This window comes from Aedes albopictus, chromosome 3 (genome assembly GCF_035046485.1).
Source record: "Aedes albopictus strain Foshan chromosome 3, AalbF5, whole genome shotgun sequence".
In the NCBI taxonomy this organism is placed as follows: domain Eukaryota; kingdom Metazoa; phylum Arthropoda; class Insecta; order Diptera; family Culicidae; genus Aedes; species Aedes albopictus.
The window spans coordinates 195,220,658-195,243,622 of NC_085138.1; the positions used below are offsets into that span (position 1 = coordinate 195,220,658).

At 40.8% G+C, this 22,965-nt stretch overlaps 3 protein-coding genes across 5 annotated transcripts in view; 2 read left to right on the forward strand and 1 right to left on the reverse strand.

Moving 5' to 3' along the window:
* Window positions 1-6,298, forward strand: part of LOC115254075 (uncharacterized) — a 47,137-nt gene extending 40,839 nt beyond the window's left edge. For all 3 annotated transcript variants that reach the window (XM_062857198.1, XM_062857197.1, XM_062857199.1), the window contains 2 exons: window positions 4,686-4,893; window positions 5,780-6,298. In XM_062857198.1, the coding sequence (XP_062713182.1) occupies window positions 4,686-4,893; window positions 5,780-6,223 (652 nt within the window). In that variant the 3' untranslated portion in view covers window positions 6,224-6,298. The remainder of the gene's footprint in view (window positions 1-4,685; window positions 4,894-5,779) is intronic.
* A 290-nt stretch (window positions 6,299-6,588) lies between these two features.
* Window positions 6,589-7,936, forward strand: LOC109427211 (nucleosome assembly protein 1-like 1). The gene has a single exon (XM_019702717.3). It carries the CDS (start codon window positions 6,883-6,885, stop codon window positions 7,861-7,863), a length of 981 nt encoding a protein of 326 aa, XP_019558262.2. The 5' UTR covers window positions 6,589-6,882; the 3' UTR covers window positions 7,864-7,936.
* Window positions 7,937-9,976: 2,040 nt separating this feature from the next.
* Window positions 9,977-21,300, reverse strand: LOC109427214 (zinc finger protein 665). The gene is made up of 6 exons (XM_029863124.2): window positions 21,080-21,300; window positions 20,856-21,000; window positions 19,856-20,648; window positions 13,594-14,016; window positions 13,332-13,532; window positions 9,977-10,684 (listed from the first exon to the last, which is right to left on the reverse strand). Exons 1-6 carry the CDS (start codon window positions 21,224-21,226, stop codon window positions 10,129-10,131), a joined length of 2,265 nt encoding a protein of 754 aa, XP_029718984.1. The 5' UTR covers window positions 21,227-21,300; the 3' UTR covers window positions 9,977-10,128.
* Window positions 21,301-22,965: the final 1,665 nt, after the last annotated feature.

Sequence of the window (22,965 nt, forward strand, 5' to 3'; positions counted from 1 at the left end):
AGTTCCTTTCCCTGGAAGAGTGGACTTCTGGTTATCTGGAGAGAAGTATTTCAGACGGCATCGTATATTACACTGATAGCTCCCTTTTTGAAGGTCGAGCAGGCGCTGGTGTCCGCTCTCGTGAGCTAAGGCTACATAAGTCTTACTCATTTGAAAGACACTACACCGATTTTCAGGTTGAAATCTTTACTCTTATGTGCGGAGTGCAATCAGCACTTCAGCAACACGTAATGGGCAAAGTCATATAGGGTGGGGCGGGGCAAGATGGGTCAGTGTCATTTTCGGACGCATTACTCATTTTTTGATTATGGTAATCATTTTGTTAGATGACCAGCATGAATATACAAAAGATTGGGGCATTGATTGAAAAATTATTCACTCTCATTGGAAATAAAAAATAAAATGGTTTTAGCCATTTTTCTTATGCGATACATTCCATATAAACGGCCGCGGGTTAAGATGGGTCACCTTCAATTTTGAACGTATTTTTGCAGCATTCAAATGTAATTTATTTTTTATTTCAAGACTATCTCATAAATGACTTCAATCAAGCGGAATGAACGCTCAAAATTATAACATAAAATTATGATAATTTTTTAGTGAAAACATCGATTTTCAATGAGATGAACCAGCCAACGGCTGAAAATCTCATAAATAAAGTGAATTGAATTGAATTGAATTCGATTTTCAAGTCGCCTTAGGACCACTCAAATCGTAAAGTTTTTTATCTTCCAAATAAATTCAGAGGCGTCTCGTCGGCGTGTTCAACCGGTTCATTGCACAGGTATTCGATTTGGAAGAAAAGAAATAGGAATTGTTTCACCATCCCAGTCTTTGTCATTTTAATTTAACCTAAATGATATGGATTAAATGTTATATTAGCACAGAAACTTAAAACAATTTTTTTACAAGACTTCAATACATTGCATCTCCGTTAGAACAAAAAATCTGGTGCGTACCACCCATCCCACCACTATAAGACAGTCGCCCAACGACCCACCGTGAAACGGCTGAGAAGCAAAACAAGCACACCGCACCGTAGTTCAACTTTTTCTGTTGAACAAGCTCCCATATATGAACGCCCCAACACACTGCAACAGGTCGGATGTTCGTATACGGCTGGAGGTGTAAATGTGTGAGATCTACCCGTTCTACAGGAGAATTTGAACAACGTTTGCTATCACATGCTGGGAGTCTCTCGTGCGCGTTTTTGTTTGACGCTAAAAATGATTCGCATAGGATTGAGTTTAAACTCATTCAAATCGCACATGACAATGCTTCCGCAGAAAACGGATTTCAGTAGAAAATAGTTTAATTACGTGATTGTCGTAATGTTCTTATCCCAAAATCAAAAAGCGCTCTATGATTACAACTAAATTCTAGCAGAATCATTTTTGCTAAACCAACATACCGCTGTGTGAGCCACTCTCACCGTGTTGCGCCAAAAAGCGCGGTTGACTTGCATGGTCCACTGCACGAATTTATTCTGGCCTGCTTACTCTCACACGAAATTTGACGTTTGAGCGGTGTCGGCACCGCTCAAACGTCAAATTTCGCGTGAGAGTAAGCAGGCCAGCATAAATTCGTGCAGTGGACCATAGTGGTTTCTGCTTTTAGTAGTGTTGCGTGTACGTACACGCTGCATTACACGAACACCACTTAAGTTACTGGTTGAAAATAGTAAACAAAGATCAGCTGTTCCCAGCAAAATCAAATGGGCATATTTTCAACCAGTAGATTTGCATTAGTGTTCGTGACACCGCGCTGCGAAACCACTATACAGCTTGGCGTCGGTGTCTCTCATCTTGTTCAACCCACCGGCTTGAACTAGAGAGAAAAAACGAAGAAAAAAGAGAGACTTTCTCACCGTCATCATTGCATGCTTTCAATGCGCGTGGTTTGCGCACCACCCAACCATGCGTACCTACTTGCTACTGAAGCTGAATGTGCTGTCATTTGGCATTTATTGCGTACATTATACAGTGTCAAAATGCAATTCTTATTAAACGTTTCCTAGCCGGGCTGGTTTGTGTTGATCAACATAGGGTATGTGTGCAATCAGTAATCTCACGCTCCCATATTCATCCTATGGGGCTGTCCATTAATTACGTAAGGGTTTATGGGGGGAGGGGGGGTTTGGAGAATCTTACGAGCCATACAAAAATATTTGGGCTCTCATACAAAAAAATCTTACAAGGGGGGGCTGGGGGTGTCGAAAAATCGTTAAAATTCCCTTACGTAATAAATGGACAGCCCCTATTCGAAAACAAGCGATTACGGTACCGATATTTTTTATTTTCATGCGTGCTCAATTCTAACAAAAAAATACAAAATAAGAAACAAAACAAACAACGCTTCAATCCTTTGTTTTTCATAGGATGAAAATGAGGACCACATGCTTAATAAGGGAACCAATACCCTACATTTAGTTATATTTTGCTCCACGAATGCGCAAAGAAAAAGCCACGCTTCAATATTTTTTGGCAAAACATTTAAGGTGCTACACCGTTTTCATTCTACACATCACTTGTTTTCTGATAGAATGCGTTTGGGAGCGTAAGTAAGATTAGTAATGGCACTGATACCCCAGTCCTTTAATTTTCAAACAGAACTGAAAAACTTATTTTAATCGGCTTTAACATTGAACCAAATTAACCCAGATGATCGTAAGGATTAGATTGATTAAGGTCCATTTCAGAATCTTTCTCACTATCTGGAAAAGTAATTTTATTGCATGTTTCGTTAATCATGTCAGATGGACATTCAAGCACCACAATATGGTGGCCATGTGAAGGATTTGTTGTTTCACGAAAGCTTTCTTCCAGTAGTGGAATGGGAAATAAACCCAAACTCCATGTATGTACCATGCTAAACTTAAACGACTGACGTCTGTAATCAAACGGCCACGAATTCGTTTTGGCTACAACAAATCTACGATTATTCAGAAGAAAAGTGCACCACTTTCAGTTTTGGAATGCATATAATATGTAATTCTCATCTCTCATACCTGTTCTTTAACATAAGTGTACCAAATTCCAATTTTGAATTTATCCTCAATGTTGAACAGGTCCCCTATTAGACCACGCGTCGCCTCTGAATAAATTTATAAAATACTAGCTGTCCCGGCAAACGTTGCCTTGCCAAGCTGAGGCGGTTTGACAACTGTTGAGGTCATCGTAGCAACGCACTCTAGATTGATTTAATTTCGATCACACTGAATTTCTTCCCGGCTCATAAGAAAATCAGTATTTTCACTATTTTCATGCATTTTTAAATGATTTTCGTAGCTTTTTGTACATATAAACACAGCCACCACGAATACGAACCGAACCGTGCAAGAGTCATGTCGATCGGTTCATCCGTTCTTGAGTTTTGTTGCCTCAAAGGAACTTCAAACTCATTTTTATATATATAGATTTATAGATTTACTAGTAGCTCTTGTTTACTCAGTATGGATATGGAGCATATATGAATGCGGAACAAATTTTATATTTTGACGTTTTTCGTTGAGAAAATGTGAATTACTTAAAAGGTGACCCATCTTGCCCCGCACTTTTTTCACGACGCAAAATCGATCACTTTTTAAAACTGCTTGTTTAACATCTTATTTTGTATTTATTGAACTTTTTTTCGATTCTTAGCTTAGCTAACTAGTGTATTAAAGAGATGCGGACGAATACAAACCAATACGATTTGTATTTACGAAGTTATGGTGATCCATCCTTAGGTGACCCATCTTGCCCCGCCCCACTCTACTTCTGTTTAGATAGCCAGGATGCTATTATAGCACTTGCTTCAGCCAACAAAGTTATCGCTTGTCGAACTCAAATCGAGAAGCTGATTTCAGCAAATGCTGTTCAAGTGTTCACCTTGTATGGGTACACCTGGTCGTGGCTGATGAGTTAGCTCGCACTGGAGCAACACATGATCTCATTGTTCTCGTCTATGATTTTTCGTACACACTTAATTCAGATTGCCGGGATATCAGCATTTTTTCAAACTTTTGCCGAGATTCGCACAGCCGAGCAATCAGCAAACAATCATTTTGCCGGGATCTCGGCAATTTTGACAGTTCATTGCTGATAGTCGGCAATCGTTTTGCTGAGAATCAGCTAACAATCGTCACTTTTTGCTGAGATACCAGATAAAGATTTTGCTGAGCAGACGGCTGTGCGCGATTTTGCCGAGCCCGCGAATCTGTTTTGAGTGTGTAGCTCTCTGCGGTCGATACTGTCGTACGCTGCCTTGAAATCGATGAACAGGTTGTGCGGTGGGACCTAGTATTCGCGGCATTTTTGAAGGATTTTCCGCACGGTGAAGATTTGGTCTGTTGTCGAGCGGCCGTCAACGAAGCCAATTTGTCTGTTTTGCAGATGACATGAATTATGTATAGCATTAGAAGTCTAGTAGGTAAACCTATTAGGTATAGGTGTATAATCAAGAACGCTATTCCATAATATTAAAAAAAATAATCTTATGCTGCTTGAATTAAAAGAAAACGTGATAGGTAAAATTGTTCTATTTTCAGCAGCTTAGCTTTGTTCTCTTCATCATGAGGTGTTTTATCAAACTTGTTGAACTCAAAGTTAATCTAAAAAGTTCCCCAAGCTTTCCCCAAAATACCCAAAGTCACCCTATTTAGAGGGTAGAACCAAATTTAACTCGTTTTTTTTTTTAATCTGCAGCTTCCGAAAGCAGAACATGAGCCGACACTTGGAATCGCACGAACGCCATCGCAACCAAATGAGTCAACTTATCACGGAGGACGAAAGCAAAGAACAAACCGTGTGCGACAAATGCGGCAAACTGATTGGCAGATTTGGACTCGAAGCCCATCGGGCGACAACCTGCGGAGACGTTGAAGTGTCGTCATGTGATTCACACTTGATAAAGGTAAACCACATTTATTCGTTATAATAGGTAAAAGCTGACGGAAGATGATCTGCACATATTGTGGAAGGCATTCAGAATGGTGATCGCTCGGGAATTCTCACACTCGACAAGTTAGCCTTCCTTGTAGATAGGGCAAATTATTCCTTCCTACTACTACTTCGGTAGCTGTTCGGTTTCCCAAATCCTGACAATCAGCCGGTGTAGACAAATGGCCAACATTTTCATACCCGTCTTGATGAGTTGAACTGCAATACCATCCTTACCAGCTGACTTCCCAGCCGCCGTGTTGACGTAGTCATTTCGTTCGTTGCTTTGATCCTCAGTTTATGCGATCCCTGCTGCACCATTCAGGTATTTTTGTCGAAGTGCTGCTTCCTCCTTTCGATATAACACGTTTGGTCCGCCAAGGGCCCCTGCGCATTTAGGCTTACTGCACGAACTCTTTTTAGGATGAAATAAGGCTCGTGTTTCTTGACAACCTTTCCTCAATCCCGCTTCTTCCAGGCGGCGTTTCTTCTCCCGAAAGAGGCGGATCTACTGCTTACGCTTTCTTTTGTAACGTTTCACGTTCTGCCGTGTCCATGCTGCAGCATAGCCATTGACTCCGTTCCACGTTCCCGACGGTGTTCTCGGTTGCTTGGTTAATGGCTGCCTTGATTACAACGGCAACTATATTCTTAAATATATTGCTGCACTATTCTCATCTAGTTCTGTTTATCTCGATTTCAAAAATCGATGATGCTATAGAGTTACAGAGAAACCATTTGAAAGAGAATGTTCAAGAACAGACATTTGGATTAAATGCAAATGTAGTATGACATAATCAGTATTATAGCTCTATATATGCGACTATTTCAACTAGTAACACAAATGTTAACTATTCTAGGGTCACGTTAACAAGGTGCACTGGATGGTGCTGGTAAAGTGCCGTTTCTGCCCGAATGAGTACACTAGCAAAGATCTCGCCACGAACCACGAGAGGCGGTCCCATCGGGAGGCATGGGAAGAAAAGAACCGTGAGGGTGTCAAACGATTTGATCTGGACCGGGACCAGTCGGATGCAATGCTCAGTATTCAAACAAATACAAACGAAGAGCAAGACTCGGAAACGTGTCCGGTCGGTTTAAATGTGCACGGCGCAAAGTCGCACATCGAAGCGCATGTACGAAAATCCCATTCTTCCGATTATCTATCGATAGCGATGAGTGACAGCATCGTCAACTGCGGCGAGGACGTTGTGGAAGATTTTAGCGCTGCGGAAGACTTCGACGCTGCACAGTACATTAGCACGGTACTTGGTTCCAGTACACCTGAGGCGGATGCAATATAAGGTATAATTCATTATATATTTTTTAGGAAAAATGCAAAATAAGTGTACATAACTAATTAAATGGTTCCGTGAGCATTTCTTAGAAGTTGTGAAATCCATGAAGAGATTCTACTTATGCCGTTTTTCTTTATTATCCAGTTCCAACCTGGGTTGGAACTGGATCAGATCACAGTTTCAACCCCAACCCGATTTCGGTTTCGCTTGTACTAAAGTTTGTCTGACGTTGTTTGTTTACACATTTTCCGCCAATCCAGTTCCAACCCAGGTTAAAAAAGAAAAACGGCATTAGTGGCCATTCCAAAATCATGCAGACCACTTTGGTCATCTCAGAACCACCTAAAGACTTTTTTGTTCATTCAAGAATATGAAAATTTATGTTTGACATTGGCAAAAACCTCCACCGCCGTCCCCTCACCTCAAAAACTACGTGCTTTACTCTATCGCTATGAGCGTGGCTTTTTTTTCCTCCCCTGTTGAGGGAATTAAGCCACTGCGTGGCTATGAGGTATAACGGACCACGTGAGCACCATATTTAAGCACCTAAAACATCATGCCATGTCGCCAGCATGGTATGATCAAGTAACCACAGAAAATGCATCTCAGCAACCAGTGCAAGCAAAGTTGCGAAAATTTTCATCATTTCAAAGTCAAACGCCACCATGGAAGCAACGACTGAAACGAATGCTCCCGTCCTACGTTCCGAAGAGGAAGAATCCTTGATCCGGCAAATCTCGAACCTGGACCTACGAATCAAGCAAATGAAGAAAATTACAGCCATGCCGCCGAACATCCGGATCAAGATTGAAACGTTGAAAAAGATTCAGCTGGACCTGTTGGAAAAGGAAGCCGAGTTCCACCAGAAGGTGCACATGCTCGAGGTTGATTTTCAGAAGCACTACGAAGAGATGTACGAAAAGCGCCGGCAGATCGTCAACGGTACGTATATTCCGAAACTGGAAGGTATTCCGGAACCGTCGGATGACGCAGCAGATCAGGCCCAAGGTTTGCCGGAGTTTTGGTTGACTGTGTTCAAGATGACACCCGTTCTGCAAGCGATGATTCGGGAGGCGGACGAGGATGCTCTGAAGCGGCTGATCGACGTCAGGGTCCAGGTCAAAAACGATCCTCAGCCATCCTTTGTGCTTCAGTTCGAATTCGAGCCCAACGATTATTTCAACGATCGCATTCTGGAGAAGAAATATCTTATGAAATGCTGCCCAAGCTCGGAGAAGCCGTTTGCGTTCAACGGTTTTGAAATCCACGACACCATCGGTCAGGAGATAAACTGGAAAGAGGGGGCCAATCTGACCAAGCTGGCTGTCGAGGACAAAGACGGCCAAAAAGTTGAGATGGTGACCAACAGCTTCTTCAACTTCTTCAACCCAAAACCTCTGTTCATGACGGATCCCATTCTGAGTGTGCAGTTCTTGGAAACGGACTTCGAGATCGGCTACTACATCAAGGAACGAGTCATCCCGCGGGCTACACTTTTTTACATCGGCGAAGTGGATGACGATTTGGACGATATTTCGGATTCGACCGACGGGGAGAGCCTCCGAGGTGTTACCAGCATAGAATCGGACAAGGGCGCGGTTTCGAAGCATGCCAACAGCGAAGAGGATACTTCAATGAAGGGGTGATCGTCTACAAACTTATTTTATGTTTTATGATCATTGTTGAATAAAGATGTTTTATAAGTTCTGTACCAAAGCATTTAACCCCTTTAAAGACGGCGGAGCATAAAAAACGTATTCGGCATTAGCGAGGTTGCGACAGCAGTGACAAAACAATCCGGCTTCGAAGGATTAAAGCATGCATGTTTCTTGCTTATTTTTATTCCTTGTTGGGTATATACACCCTGATTCTTGTTTTCGATCGAATCCACTTTCGAACGTAACGGCGCTGCCATAGTGCCGCTTCAAAGTGAGTGAGAGTGTGCGTCCAAAGGATTTTCGTGTGCGGCTTCGCACACACGCACTCCCACTCTTACGGCGATGACATAGTGCCGCTTCAAAGTGAGAGTGAAAGTGCGCGTCCATAGGATTTTCGTGAATTTGCTATTTTTGATATTCTTCTTTGCGGCTTCGCACACGCGCACTCCCACTCTCACGCGTAACTATAACGGCACCCTTACGCGTAACTCACGGCACTGCACTGGCCTTGTTGTTTACAAAATCTCAATAAGAGCAAAAGAGAGGGAGAGAGTTTCGTGCAGAGCACTGCATGAAATTCTGTCATTCTCTTTCACTCTTACAGAAATTGTGTAAACAACAAGGCCAAGAAACTTCAAAATCCCATACAAAATCAAAGCAAAGCAGTACCCAATTGCTTATCCTTTGACAGATACGCGTATTTCGACTACTACTTGTAATCTTCCTCAGTGTCAGTTATCCACTGACACATAGTGGATAACTGACACTGAGGAAGACTACAAGTGGTAGTCGAAATACGCGTATCTGTCAAATGATAAGCAATTAGGGCGGAATTAAAAGGTACGAAACTGATTACACTCATTCGAAGAGGATATTCGCTTAGAGGGTTCGAAAATGTCGGTTCAAGGAAATCATTATTCTTTCTGTTTCTTCTTCGCATTTCAACCAAAAAAATCTTTGGAAAACTCAATACACATTCTGTGATAACACAAAGAGAGGATCGATAAACAGAACTCAAAAATTCCAGTTAGACCCAAATGAAAAATCAGTCTCGATTTGTTTCTTACTTCATGGCCCGTTTACATATGTGATAATAATGAGTGACAATATTCTGTCGGACAATTTATTCCACGCTAGTATCGTTTACATTGCCGCTTAGAATTTAGCTGCTAAATCTGGGACAAAAAATTGTCCGACTGTGTTGGTACCAAACTATCGTAATGTAAACACTTTTCTATCTGCCAATAAAATTGGCGTGAAGGCATAATTAGCTGACAATTCGTCTAGCAGACCGTTTACATGATACTAATTGTGTCGGACAATCTAATTCCTCATTATTGTCCACTAGTTTTAGCACCGAATTCAGAAGCTTCTGATTTTGTCATGCTAATTTTATTGTCAGCTAAAAAGTGTTTACATTGCGCTAAATTGGCGCCAATACTGCTCGAAAATGAATTGTCGCGCTGAATTAGCAAATATGTAAACGGGCCATCAACAATAAGAAATTCGTGTTGCATCGCGTGACGCATTCACTCTGGCCGTACCCTTATTCTGCAAGTCGTGTGAATTCCTTTTGATCGCAATATGATCTCGCCCGCAAGTTTGACTTTTGGATGTCAAATTAAAATAGTTATTTATGTAACGAGTTGCAAAAAGTTGATTTTTTCAGCTCGAGTCGTACATTTATCCAACGAGGCTTGCCGAGTTGGATAAATTCGAAGAGTGCTGAAAAAAATCGAGTTTTGCAACGAGTAGCATACAAAATTTTATGCAATGATTTTTTCATTATACAACTCATTTGGGTTGCATGATGTCCATAATGCAACTCAAATGAGTTGCATTATGAACATTATACAACTATTTTTCATAATGCAACTCATTTCAGTTCCATAATGAACTAGTGTGGAAAAGTTGGCCATTATGATACTCAAATGAGTTGTATAAAATTGAAATTATGATACTGAATTGCATAAAAATGTTATGAAACCCATCTCAGTTGCATTATGAATCAGTATAGAAAAGTGGGTCTCATGATATTTAGCGAGTTGCATAGACAAATAGTTGTCATCAATAAATAATTAACTGATGTTCACAAAACGGATAATGTCGGTAGAATATTATATTTATTATTTTTTTATAATTTAAAAGAATTAAAATTATCATGCATTGTGAGTAGAGAAATATTACAGGCGATATTGAAAACAGTCAAACATTTCCACAATATTTAACTGTTTTTTCCTTACCTTGATCCCCTCAATTTCTCATCTCAATAAAAGTGGCTATACCCTGATCTGGCCTCGCTTGCACCTCTTGCCATTCCTCGGGATGAGCCTTCTTACGATGCTTGTACAGATTGGAAATGTAGCCAAACGTCTTGAAGCAGAAAGCACACTGGTACAAGCTGGTCCTCGTGTGGGTCGTCATGTGTTCGTTCATGGTGAGCCGCATGGAGAATCCCTTTCCGCAAATCTCGCACTTGAACGGCCTGGAATTGATCGTGGCCGCGCACGTGTTGGCCCGGTGACGCATCATATGGAACTTCGTGCGGAACTGCTTGCCGCACATGTTGCAGTTCACCGGATCTCCGATCGTGTGGATCACCTTCATGTGTTTGGCCAAGCTCGCCCCACGGCGCATCTCCTTGCCGCACAGTTCGCACTTGACCGGCTTGCGCAGATCGGCGTCGTGTTCACCCTTGTGCGACTCCAGCCCACTACGAGTTTTGAACATTTTCGGGCACTGTTCGCACATGAATTGCTCGTCCGTGTGCGCCGACCGTTTGTGAGCGCCGAGGGCCTTTTTGCTGAATCTGAAAATAATTAATTCAATTTATAAATAACACAGCGCACTGACCATTTTTGAAGAAAATGCCATTTAGGGAATGTATTGTAAATTTAAGTAAAGAAAATGTACCGTCAGTGTACCAGTAGCCGCTCATGACCCAATAGCCGCTCACTGTTGCAAAAATCAAGTTTTCACGCATAAATACCCCCTTTTCGTCGCTGATATTCTTGGACAATATAAATTAAATGAGAGCAAAGCCATTTTATGCAATATTTACCAAATAACATAAATTTTAAAAACAAAACAGTAGAATTTTTTGAGCGGCTATTGGACCTGTAGGAAATTTTATGTGTTACAATAACCGCTCACGCAAAAAAAATACGTGAAAATTGTAAAAACTGACGATTTTAGTACACAGTGTATTATACACTTCCGCTGAACAGGAAAAAATAATTGTAAAAACATAGAGTTGCAAAAATAATTTACTTTTCCGCAAAAGTCTATTTAAAAGATGGCATACATTTGTCCGTGAGCGGAATTAGGACCACTTTGATCTCACACAATTTTTTTTTTTTTTTTTTTTTTTATAGTGATTACGGCGGTAGCACACTGTGCTGATGTTCTACACCGCACCCTTTCCCAACGTTTGCTTCTATGAGCCTCTATTTTTGTTTCAACACACAGAAGTACGTAGGCATATCGTGGCCCAAGTCGACACTGTTTTGGCCTGCGTTGAACAAAAATAGTTTTAATAAAAGTTTCCCATTATTGCCTTTTTCACTATGTGTTTTGTATGACGGATCGCGTTGAAAAGCTAATCAAGAGTATTGTGTTATTCGATGCTGTGCATGCATTGCTCCTGTATTCGATGAGTATCGCAGCATTATCGATCGCGTTCGCCACTGTCTCGCGCGGGAGCAAAAACAATAGATACGCGGGTGTTTAGTGTTTAGTATTGTGTTGTTCCTGTGTCTGTAAGTGGTGAGCATCGCAGCATAATCGATCGCGTCCGCCATTATCTCGCGCGGAAAAAAAAATATAATTTTTTTGCTAGGTTTCTAGCTGCGCTCTGAATAGAGTTGAAACCTCTACATTAGACCTGAAGATACGAAAAGAGTACGTAATCTTTTAGAAGCAGTTTGCCAGACGTACGCAGAAAATGGAATTCATTAAGACACTGTTGCAAACTGTCTCAGAAAGTTACGGTAGAAGATTGGAAAGTTTTCAATTGGTCAGTCAGTCAGGAATTGCCTATGTAGTGTAATGGTCACACGGTTTGTATTTGTCTTCTTGTTTGGTTTTGTGGTAAGGTTCAATATGTTTTCCTCCTAGTTAAGTCAGTTGTCGTATGTTTGTTTTTTATTTCATCGAATCAGTCGAACCCCGTATGTTAAGATATAGTCGATCCTGTGTCAAATTGTTTTCTTGATTTCGCTAATCGTTTCCTATTTCTCTGTGTTCATCTTTTGTGTCCTTACATTGTCATCGGTCCAAAACCCACAGAAACATGTAACTGAACTTCTGATATTTCTCTGTTGTCATAATACCATCTAAGAGATAAACATACGCCAAATTAGTCAGTTGATTGCAATAAAATTTTAAAATAATGAAGATTGCTTGTCTATTATGTATTCATCCCACTACAAATACTATGAAAAATATTCAAATTCGTTCAATTGTCCTATCGGTCCTACCTAGATAAACCATGTCATTTTCTCAAGTGTAGCCTAGAAATGTCAACCTAGTCATACACAAGTAACGTTGTTCAGTTAATAAAATCAGTCAGTTTTTGTCCAAAATGTCACGTCGAACGCATTGACGTCAACAATGCGTTTAAGTGTTCGCACGTTAGCTTCGAATCTATCAGCACAATTAAGTGCTGCAAATCTCCTTCCCACTATTAGTTCTTCGGTCGATTTTAATTGCTTTATTTAAAGAAAATATGACCAACTAATATTATAAACATTCGAAAAAGCGACTATGACATCAATAAATTACTGATCAAAATCAACCGAGAAACGTGGGAAATAGAGCCCAAACAACATTTTGAAGTCAGCTGGCTGTAATAGGTTCCAAAACCTGCCACAAATCCTATAATGCTTTTATTAGGATTTGTAACGATCATCAAAACCTTCTCAAAACCAACCGACTTGGAACTATTGCTTGGGAATAGACTCTAATGAGCCCTGGCGGATCCTCCATGTTTATCGAGCATGTCTGAAGAATATGATCAGCCATACTCCATCTGCAGCAGCCGGTTCGTGATGAACCGTTGGAGGCGTATTAAAGCGTTAAAAAGGTGATATGTTTCACTAAAGAACACTACATTACAATAATCAAAATGAAACTCCTTCACTTTAATACCGTCAACCCCTGCGAACTTGGCCAGGGAGGACCACTTTGATCTCACACAAATTGTAATAAAATCATACTTTTATGAAAAGTTTTACATAAGTCTTGTTTTGTATCTAATTGTACTTAGATTGAACTAACTTAAAATGCAAAAACATTACAAATTGGCTTACCAATCATTTAACAGATGATGTTTTTCTGCAAAACTGGCCTTAGATGAGCGGAATCTGGTACCCTGATGGTACACAATTAAACATATAAGTTATTCTATGGGTTGAGATACTGTGTACAAAATGCGTCTATGAAAAAAAAACACCTACGGTTTATTACAAATGTCGCACATAACATCCTTCAGACCATGGACCCGGTCAATGTGATTCTTTAGGTTCGTTTCACAGCGGAACATTTTTCCACAATGTTCGCAGCCGTAGTTCTTCTCGTCGCTTTCCGGTTCCCGATTACCGTGAACTTTTGCCTTGTGCCTTTCAAGGAATTGATTTACCTCACCGCATATGTCGCACCTGTCGAAGAAGTTGCATATCAGATCCCACGACTTCCAATACTTTACGATGCCCCTTTTACCTGTATCGATCCGGGTTTTCGTGGACATCTATGTGCACAATGAGTTGCTGCCTGCAGACGTTTTTCTTGAAGCAAATGGGACACTTTAAGTATGGTGTCTTGTTATGATCCGCTATTATGTGGCACTTCAGATCCGAAAAGTTCTCAAACTCGCGAGTTTCGTTGTTCTCCGTCTCGCAGATGTCACACCAGACCCTCTTATAGAACGCCAACAGTTCTTCGTCGCGGCCCTTTTCCCTCCGGACCACAATCTTCTTGCGCCCGTGCAGCCGTTCGTGTTTGTTTCTGGCCTTTTCGGTTTCAAACTTCCGGGGACAAAGTTCACACGCGTACGGCAATGTCTTCTCCATTTCTATCCGGTGGGCGCGCATGTGCTTCTTAAGAGTGATCATCTGATCTGTAACTTTACCACAAATTTTGCATCTGTAAAATAAGAAAATAATTGTCAAATAAATTAACTTAAGCTGCTAGTACACAGGGTCAAATATTTGTCCAAAAAGAAACCAATGCTCAAACATCTTGTTTGACTCGATCGAATTTTAATTAGTGTCAAACTGATGTTGTTTCTTGAGTTCTTTCCTTGTCAAATATTTGACCCTGTGTACTACTGGCCTTAGATAGTTGATTCGTTGATTTCTGAATAAAATCTATGAAAAGTGACGAAAATAATAGGCCTTTCCAATGAAGTAGGCTGAACATTTTTGAAGTTGCTGCATCCTGCTCTTACCCATTTGTTGACGAATAGGTAAGATGCAGCAACAGGATGCAGGATGCAGCAACTTCAACAATGTACAATCTACTTCATTGAACAGAACTAATATTTCTATCTGAAATATAGTGAATAGTCTCAATCCATTAGCTAAACCGGTCTCTTCGAAAATGATATTAATATTTTCAACACAAAACCCAATGAGCGCCATTTTTATTATTTTTTTTTCTTTTATAGCTAAGTAAACGCAATGTAAAAGTTAAATATAGGTATCAGAGTAGCCACTTTATTAAGGACACAGCCCTGTTTCTAGCGATTTTATCATTTTTGACCCTTTTTGAATGATTCCGAACTCATAAGGAGCTACCATCCCTCGCTGGTCTGATCATCTGGTCTAATTCCAGTTAGCATATTTATATAGAGCAGTGGCACGAGGAGTGGGTAGGACAGTCCATGTATTGTCCTACCCATGATTTTTCAAGGAAAAAAATATCAATAGAATGAAATATTTTCCTCTACAATCGATAACTTGGAGAAAACTTTTGTATCAAACAATCTTCTAAAGAAAAAAATCGACTAAAAAAAACTTAATAATTCTTTGGATTCCGTTCAATAACGGTGATATTTTGCATAGAAATTCCATGAAATATTTGTCCAGGAATACCGCAGTGAACTTCTCAATGAAGCACATGAAGAAATAGCATCCATGTAGGAATAGGTATTATATAAGAATTAAGAAGTTTTTTTTTTGGCTTTCTTGTACCTACAAACCCTTCCACGATTTTCACCATTTTTTCATATATTTCCCGCCTGGATTTTTTTAGTTGTTGCCGAAGGAAAGGGTGCAGAGTCCAAAGCTGAACTTCTTTCAGCAGATCTAAAAGTCTTTTTTTTGTCGATAAGCTAAAGCTAAAAATATAGGTTTTATTAATTTCGTTTTCAAGTACTTTATATTAAATTCCATACAATTTTTCAGTGGACCTTTATCGCTGCCCTTACTTTCAACTCGGCAGACGCAGGATCTGATAGTGTCTGCTGTGATAGTTAAAAGGTTAAAAGTTATTCTAATGCCACTTTATAGGTAACAAAGCACGAACTTACAATATTTTTAACACATAATTTCTAGAATTCACTTCCTCCACACTTCACTATCTAACTTGCTGATTTCTGTCTAATCTGTTTTCTTTTCTTCTTATTCGTTCATTTGTATCGCAGTCTAGTTCAAAAGTTTGTTCTTGTTCCCACTTAGCCGAATTCAGAGTTACGCATTTGTATCGCAACATTCTCCCCCCGTAACACAATCATTTCAATGACTGTTTTACCAAATCTCTGCGATCAATGCCTTCTAGTATTTCCATAAACGCATCAGCCTAAAACGCATTTGAAAGCAATAGCTTCATTAAACTTTCCTACACGTATTTCAGATGGTGCTACTAAGTGTGCATTAGACAACCCTATCAACAACCTTGGCTTTGCATGATCATATGGAATAAACCGCAAATCTCTTAGATGATCATGGCTCAAAAGTGATACATTGACCTGCTGCATCGGCAGATCGAGATGACTAACTGTATGCACCTCTTTCAACTCTAATAGGAGGCAATCAATGAAGTACTAGATTGAAAGTAGTGAGCTGGATTTTAGTATGGTGAGATGATCAATTCTTCATTTCTGCAATGAGCAAACAGCGTGGGTGATATGATTTCTTGACTAATTTGATGCTATTTGAGCAAAAGTTTGGGTAACTGAGATGTTGTATTATTTATTTCTTGCAACTTCAACAACACAGTTACCCAAACTTTTGCTCAAACAGCATAAAATTGGACATGAAATCATATAACCCACGCTGTTTGCTCCATTTCATTACAGAAATGGAGAATTGATCATCTCACCATACTAAAATTCAGCTCACTACTTTCAATCTAGTACTTCACTGATTGCCTCCTATTGATTATTACTACCTGCACCTACGTACGTCGGAGATTCCTACTGTTGCGGATCTGGTCATGACGGTCTTCACCGAGCCATAAATCCACCTGAGACTCAAGGTACCTGCATCTCCATCGATCTTAAGTTCTTCTGCGAGCCCACTTCTAACATAGTACACGATGATCCTTCGTCGATGAACGCGATCGTTTCAATACTCTTAGTCTTCCCGTGCAATCTAATTGGAACATATTTCAGCAAAGTACGCTCGCTAGCACCAATGTCAACAGTGCATCCACTTGTTGATAGCGTACCATTCGTAGAATGGAACAATGGGTGATGCTTCATCTGGCACCCGTTAATGTCGCAATTTTTAATGGTTCTACGCGGCCACGGCAAGTGTCGATTCAAACAACAAGGGCAAATCTTGAGCTCATTGATGAGATCCCAGCGTTCCCTTACATGCATTGACGAGATTTTTGCGCAATTTGCAACCCGATGGTTGCATTCACCGCACACATAACACCGTTTACGTTTTTCCCTACGACTGATAGGCAACGATTGATTGGATTCAACCTCCTCACTACTATCGTCTCTTTGCTCATCTTGGTGATTGTTTGGGCTCATCATAGTGATAGTAGACATTACTTGACTCGCTGCTGTCTGTTACCAACTCAGACATAAAGCCACTGAAAGTGGCGATAGTAATATCGTTGTATCCGTTGTATCCTTTGTGGGCAGCCCATTTCAGCTTCAGATGCGTTGGGAGTTTGTTTACCATCTCCTGTAGTAGACAGGGATTGTTTAGATGAGATCTCAATCCAGCCGCGATCATATGATCGGATAAATTCTGGACGGCTAAACCGTATACAATCAACGAATTTAAATCGTCATCTCTCGGTGCTGGCGTTTCGTGTATTTGCGAAATGAGAGAGGAAATCAATGACTCCGGTCTGCCATAGAGTAACTCAAGAGTATCGTTCACTTGATTTACACAGTTAGGAAGTAGTAGCTTACTATGTACGGCCTGACGAGCAGATCCTCGAAGACATCGCTGCAATCGAATAAGGTTCTCTACGTCCGTGAACCCACATGCCTTCGTTGAATTTTTATACGAGCTAATAAAGATGGGCCAGTCTTCGGGATTTCCTGAGAATGTTGGTAGATCTGAAGGGATTACTTGACGTGCAAACATTTTCTGCAACCCTGATTCCGAAATAGTACCGCTGTCGTCATTGCTTATTTCGTCATCGGAGATTTTGTCAACGTCACACACTACCGCAGATCCACTTCGTTCAATAAGTGGTGGTATAGTTTCGATTTGTGCTTTCAATACGTCGACATGCTTTTGTAGAATATCCAAACGATTGTCAATGGCCTTTCTCTCTAGAGCCAGCTCTCGTTGTAGTTGTTGTATCTTCTGCAGAACTCGAGGAACTGATGATGATGACGTACAATCATCACATTCCCAATTCTGGCGAGGTGTCGAATTGCCAACCTTCGCACACTGCTGATGGAAACGGTTCTGACAGTTTGTACACGTTATGCAGTCGGATGGAAGAGCTGCTGACTTGCATTTTTCACACTGAACTTCCATGTCTTTGGTTTCAGCTTGTCAAAATTGAAAAATTCTTTAGTGTTGTCGAAGGGAAAGGTGCAGAGTCCAAAGCTGAACTTCTTTCAGCAGATCTAAAAATCTCTTTTTGTCGATAAGCCAAAGCTAAAAATATAGGTTTTATTAATTTCGTTTTCAAGCACTTTATATTAAATTCCATACAGATTTTCAGTGGACCTTTATCGCTGCCCTTACTTTCAACTCGGCAGACGTCGATGGGCTTCGGCTTCGCCGGATCTGATAGTGTCTGCTGTGATAGTTAAAAGTTATTCTAATGCCAATTTATAGGTAACAAAGCACGAACTTACAATATTTTTAGGATATAATTTCTAGAATTCACTTCCTCCACACTTCACTATCTAACTTGCTGATTTATGTCTAATCTGTTTTCTTTTCTTCTTATTCGTTCATTTGTATCGCAGTCCAGTTCAAAAGTTTGTTCCCACTTAGCCGAATTCAGAGTTACGCATTTGTATCGCAACATTAGTGATTCTATTGGAATAACTTCAAAAACTTGGAAATACTGTTTATAAAGAAATCAAGAAGTAGACACGAAATTTGGCTTGGATTTAATGAGAAATTCTGTAAATAGTTTAACCTAAAAATTATAAAAAAGTTTCAGAGGTTCTGTGAACGAAGGATTTTTTTCAATAATCGAACATTTCTGAACGATTTCTCCAATAGTTACTCTAGACATTTCTCAAAAAATTGGTCCATGTAGATCGCAAATTCTTCCCACATATTTTCTTTTAGGACACCAAAATAAGCTGCTACAAGGAATCAAAGATTTTTCTGGGAGATGCTTTATCAACAGTAAATAATAAGATATTGCAAGAAAATTGCTCCAAGGATTCCACCAGAAATTTTTCACACTAAAGTTTGACATGTTAAAAATGCTCTAGAATTGCCATAAAAATATGTATGATCCCATACATTTATCCTACCCACGTAATTGGACGTGGCCGCGCCTCTGATATAGAGCGTTTGTGAATGTTGTTGATCGGTCTCAGATTTTCTATAGTGTTCATATGTGTTTCAAATGTTCAATGTTACTGGTGATAGACTACCTTTAGAACAGTGGAGACATGAAAGTTCAAGCCATCCTCTATATACGACCCTGTTGATCCCCTAATCCCTGAGCTACAAGGTTACAGTTATCATGCGCGCTTGTTGTGCACTACTTCGAAAACGGAGGACCAAATCGCAATAACCAGTTAACTTTCCCAATACATCACGTTGGGAGCAGATCGCTGACGTAGTGTTCGGCTGGGGTCAAAAATAATCCTAATTCACAAGGCGAGATTTGAAATCGAATAAGGCACCCGGTACTCCGCCGACCACATAAGTGTTACTGATCCCCTCACTGTGCCGTGGCTCCGCACAGATAACGCGATTAGGATTCTCGGTATCGCCTTCGTTAACTGCATTGTGGAGATGATATTGAACGATTGTGATACAATGGTTGAAAACTTTTCGTGGCAGACTTGGCTGTAATTCGCAGCGTAGTTTGACTCTTCTCCAAAAGGTTACTCTGCTGAACACACTACTGTCGTCCAAAATGTAATACTTGGCATGGCATCCCACCTGGCTACTACAGCAGCTCATGTTGCAAAAGTGACTTCTACAATACGACGATACCTTTTCCGTGGAGTTCCAACGACCGTTCCAATGCAGCAACTTGCACGCAGCAAGAAAAATGGCGGAATTAGTCTGCACATTCCTGCAATGACATTCAGCGCCCTTCTGGTTAACCGATATCTTCAAGAGATCGAGTCCCTCTCGTACTGTAATTCCCTTCTAATCTTGGCAAATCCCCCTCCGCAAATTCATTCCCAGACCTTTCCTGCCTAAGGATACACCCTAAAAACATACACAGTTAACCCTTTCCAATCCGTCAGCACCTCCCGGATGGTTCAAGACGACGTGGAGTACAGCGGCCAAGGTGGACTGACCAAGTCGAGTTATTAATTTGAAGATGTTCTAAATAAAATGAAATGATATAAGTAACTTACTTGTTCTTGTCCGGATCGTCGTGGGTTTCCATGTGGTTGATAAATCCACCCGGTGTGAAGCACTTCTTATCACACTTGGAACACTTCAAATATGCCGGTTCACCGTGCAGCTCCTTGTAGTGCATGTTGGCATGGTGGAACCGATCGAACTCAACCCGCTCCGGACACAAATAGCAAACAAATTCCTCGATATATCTAAACAGGCGTTCATCTCGGGGACGTCGTCCTCCCAGCTTGCGCCTATCCGTAACTTCGGCATCGGAACCACTGTCCGAATCCGAACTCTCGTCACTGGAATCCTTGACGAGGCGCTTGCGGCCTCGCTTTTTATGTGATTTTTTCTCTGACACTCTGGAAGATTCAGCCGTTTTATCCAAATCCTCTCCATCAGAGCCGGGTTCCTTCTTGAGGGAAGCATTTTTCGGGGGTCTTCCGCGTCGTTTCCCTGTTTTAGGTGGCTCCACGATAATCTCCTTCGGTTTGGTCTCTTTTATTTCTTGTACATAATCCACGTCGTCATCATCGTCGCATTCAAAGTCATCATTTGCCGTGAAATCATCCGCATCGAAGTGGTCCGGTTCCGATCCAGACTCTTCAGTTTTGAGTTTCGTGATTGGAGTGGAAGCGCTTCGTTTCGGTCGAATCGCGCTGGACGTTGATGGTTCATTATTGTCTTCGATTTGTTCAGGTGGTTCGGCTGATTTTTTAGCGGTGTCCGATTTATCAAAAACGGATTCATCATAATCATCTGGCGGTTCGACCTTAACTTCATCAATCGGATGAAATTCAAAATCTGAAAAACAGTAAATAATTCGATATACTTTTTACCGCCAGAATGTACTCATTTGCTAACAATTATTGATATTGTTTGCATCATATTACATTGATATAGATACATCGGGCTATCGGAACCCACAAGTGGGTCAATAATTCCATCAAATCGTGTGTAATGTCCGATTTTGCAAAATAATAGAGAAGCGCATCTGCTATTTCCACTTACCAGGCTGAACGCATATGTCCACCGTTTTCGAATCCGGTTCGTTGGTTTCAAAGTGGATTTTCTCGAGCTTGCAGTAAAACAGATGAAAATCGTGAACATTTTTCCAGCACTCGGCACAAACATAACACTGGGCGGATGGCTTTAGCTGGTGGGGAAAGACAATGGAAAAAGAGTCGAAAAATAAAACCATCATCCATCGAGCGCAGAGAAAATCCAAAACCTACGTCGAACCACAGATGTTTCGCAATGATCCGGGCCATTTCCATCGATTGGCTTTCCTCGCAGAAGATGTCCAAAAACCATTTCGATTTGCTGGTGTGACACAGCACACAACTTTCTGTTTTCACCATTTTCTTGCTATTTTTTCCCATTCTCCATTGATGCTACCAGCAGACGCGACCCCGAAACACTGCGGATGGATGGGAAAGCGGATCGAGCGCCCAGTGACAGATCGTTTGACAGCTAGGAGATGCATTTTTCATAATTTTTATGCATCGACGCCTACACTGAACCCAAACATCCTCCTCGAATCGTCTGAAATGTGATACGCTCGCGCCCCTTAACGAAAGTCAGTTGAAAATCGGATGATGAACATACGGTCTGAATCAATGCTGGATGACAATCAGACGTATGCTTATCATTCAATTTTGGTGAAAGCTTTCAAACGGAATACAACTGAAAGTCTTATAAGATACGAGAGATCATATTATAAAAAGCAAATAAGTCGGAATACGATTTTTGAATGCCTGAAATATATCTGCAGTAGAACTTATTAATTTACATGGGATTTTTTGAAATATAACTTAAAATGAAGTACACCAATGCAATACTCTAAACCAACTTCCTCCCGATAAATTTTATTCAAATAAATATGTACACACACTAGATTTTCTGCTTCGGATGCGCTTGAAATGTTCACACAGAGAAAAAATCTAAAGTGCCCCCGTGCCGGCCACTTATATAATTGATGCGCATACCGCTGCTGGTTGGCATTTTCGGTGCTGCTGCGACATTTTTACTCCCTGCTGGTGTCGATTACCTCGGTCCTTATGTTCCGCCATGATAAAGCAGGTTCCTTCAAGCGCCAAACTTCTGCTCCAATGCATACTCTGTCGCAATCGCATTTGACGGCAGATTTATGACTTTTGCCATTGCTAATTCTGTAAGTAAAGAATTTGATAGAAAATTACATAATTACCCGTATTGAACACAAGCAATCTAACCGAAAATTTAATCCAATGAATTTCGCGCTGCTCCAACTAACTCTGAAATGTAATGAAATCAAAGATGGCGTTTCTTCATTCAACCAACGTGGAATCACCACCCAAGCCACCATCCAGGCGAACATTTACACTACGAATGCTTTTCGGTGAGGGGCGCAACTAAATTACTTACCATGCGATATCTGGCTGATTTTCCGATGTCGAAATAGTAAGTCCCCAGTTGTGTGATGATTCAGTCAAAAGTCGTATAGTGCCCCACACAATGCATACGTTTGCGTGTGGGTGACAGTAGTTTGACACATTTTCCATGGGAAAACTGTCAAAAAAACGCAAACCTCGACGGAACGGACGCTATGTGTTCCAGGCTTATCAGCAATCATCCGCTGAGTGGATGATGTTCATTGGCAATTCCGAAACCACATCATTCGCAGCCGCTCGTCATTCGCTTTCAGGATGCTTCATTTTCGCAAGCAGGGGTGTTACAAATCAGTCGATAACATGATGATGTTTTGGTTCAGTGTATCGACGCATCTGCCAAGGGGTAGCCAGATGGAATTTCATATAGGGCACTTCACTGTTTTGATTTTGTATGGGATTTTGACGTTTCTTGGCCTTGTTGTTTACAAAATTTATGTAAGAGTGAAAGAGAAGGAGATAAATTCATGCAGTGGCCTATTGCATCTGTTGCTGTTTCTGAAGGGCGATCGACACGCAAAAAAAAGTCAGCATCTTTTCTTCATTAAACCAGTTCTACACCCTCATTCTTGTTTACGATTTATTTGGTTCGTTCGAATCCGTAAGCCGATTTTGTTGGCGTAAACGGGAATGCGGACGATTTACGTTCGAAGGTGGATTCGATCGAAAACAAGAATGAGGGTGCTAAATTC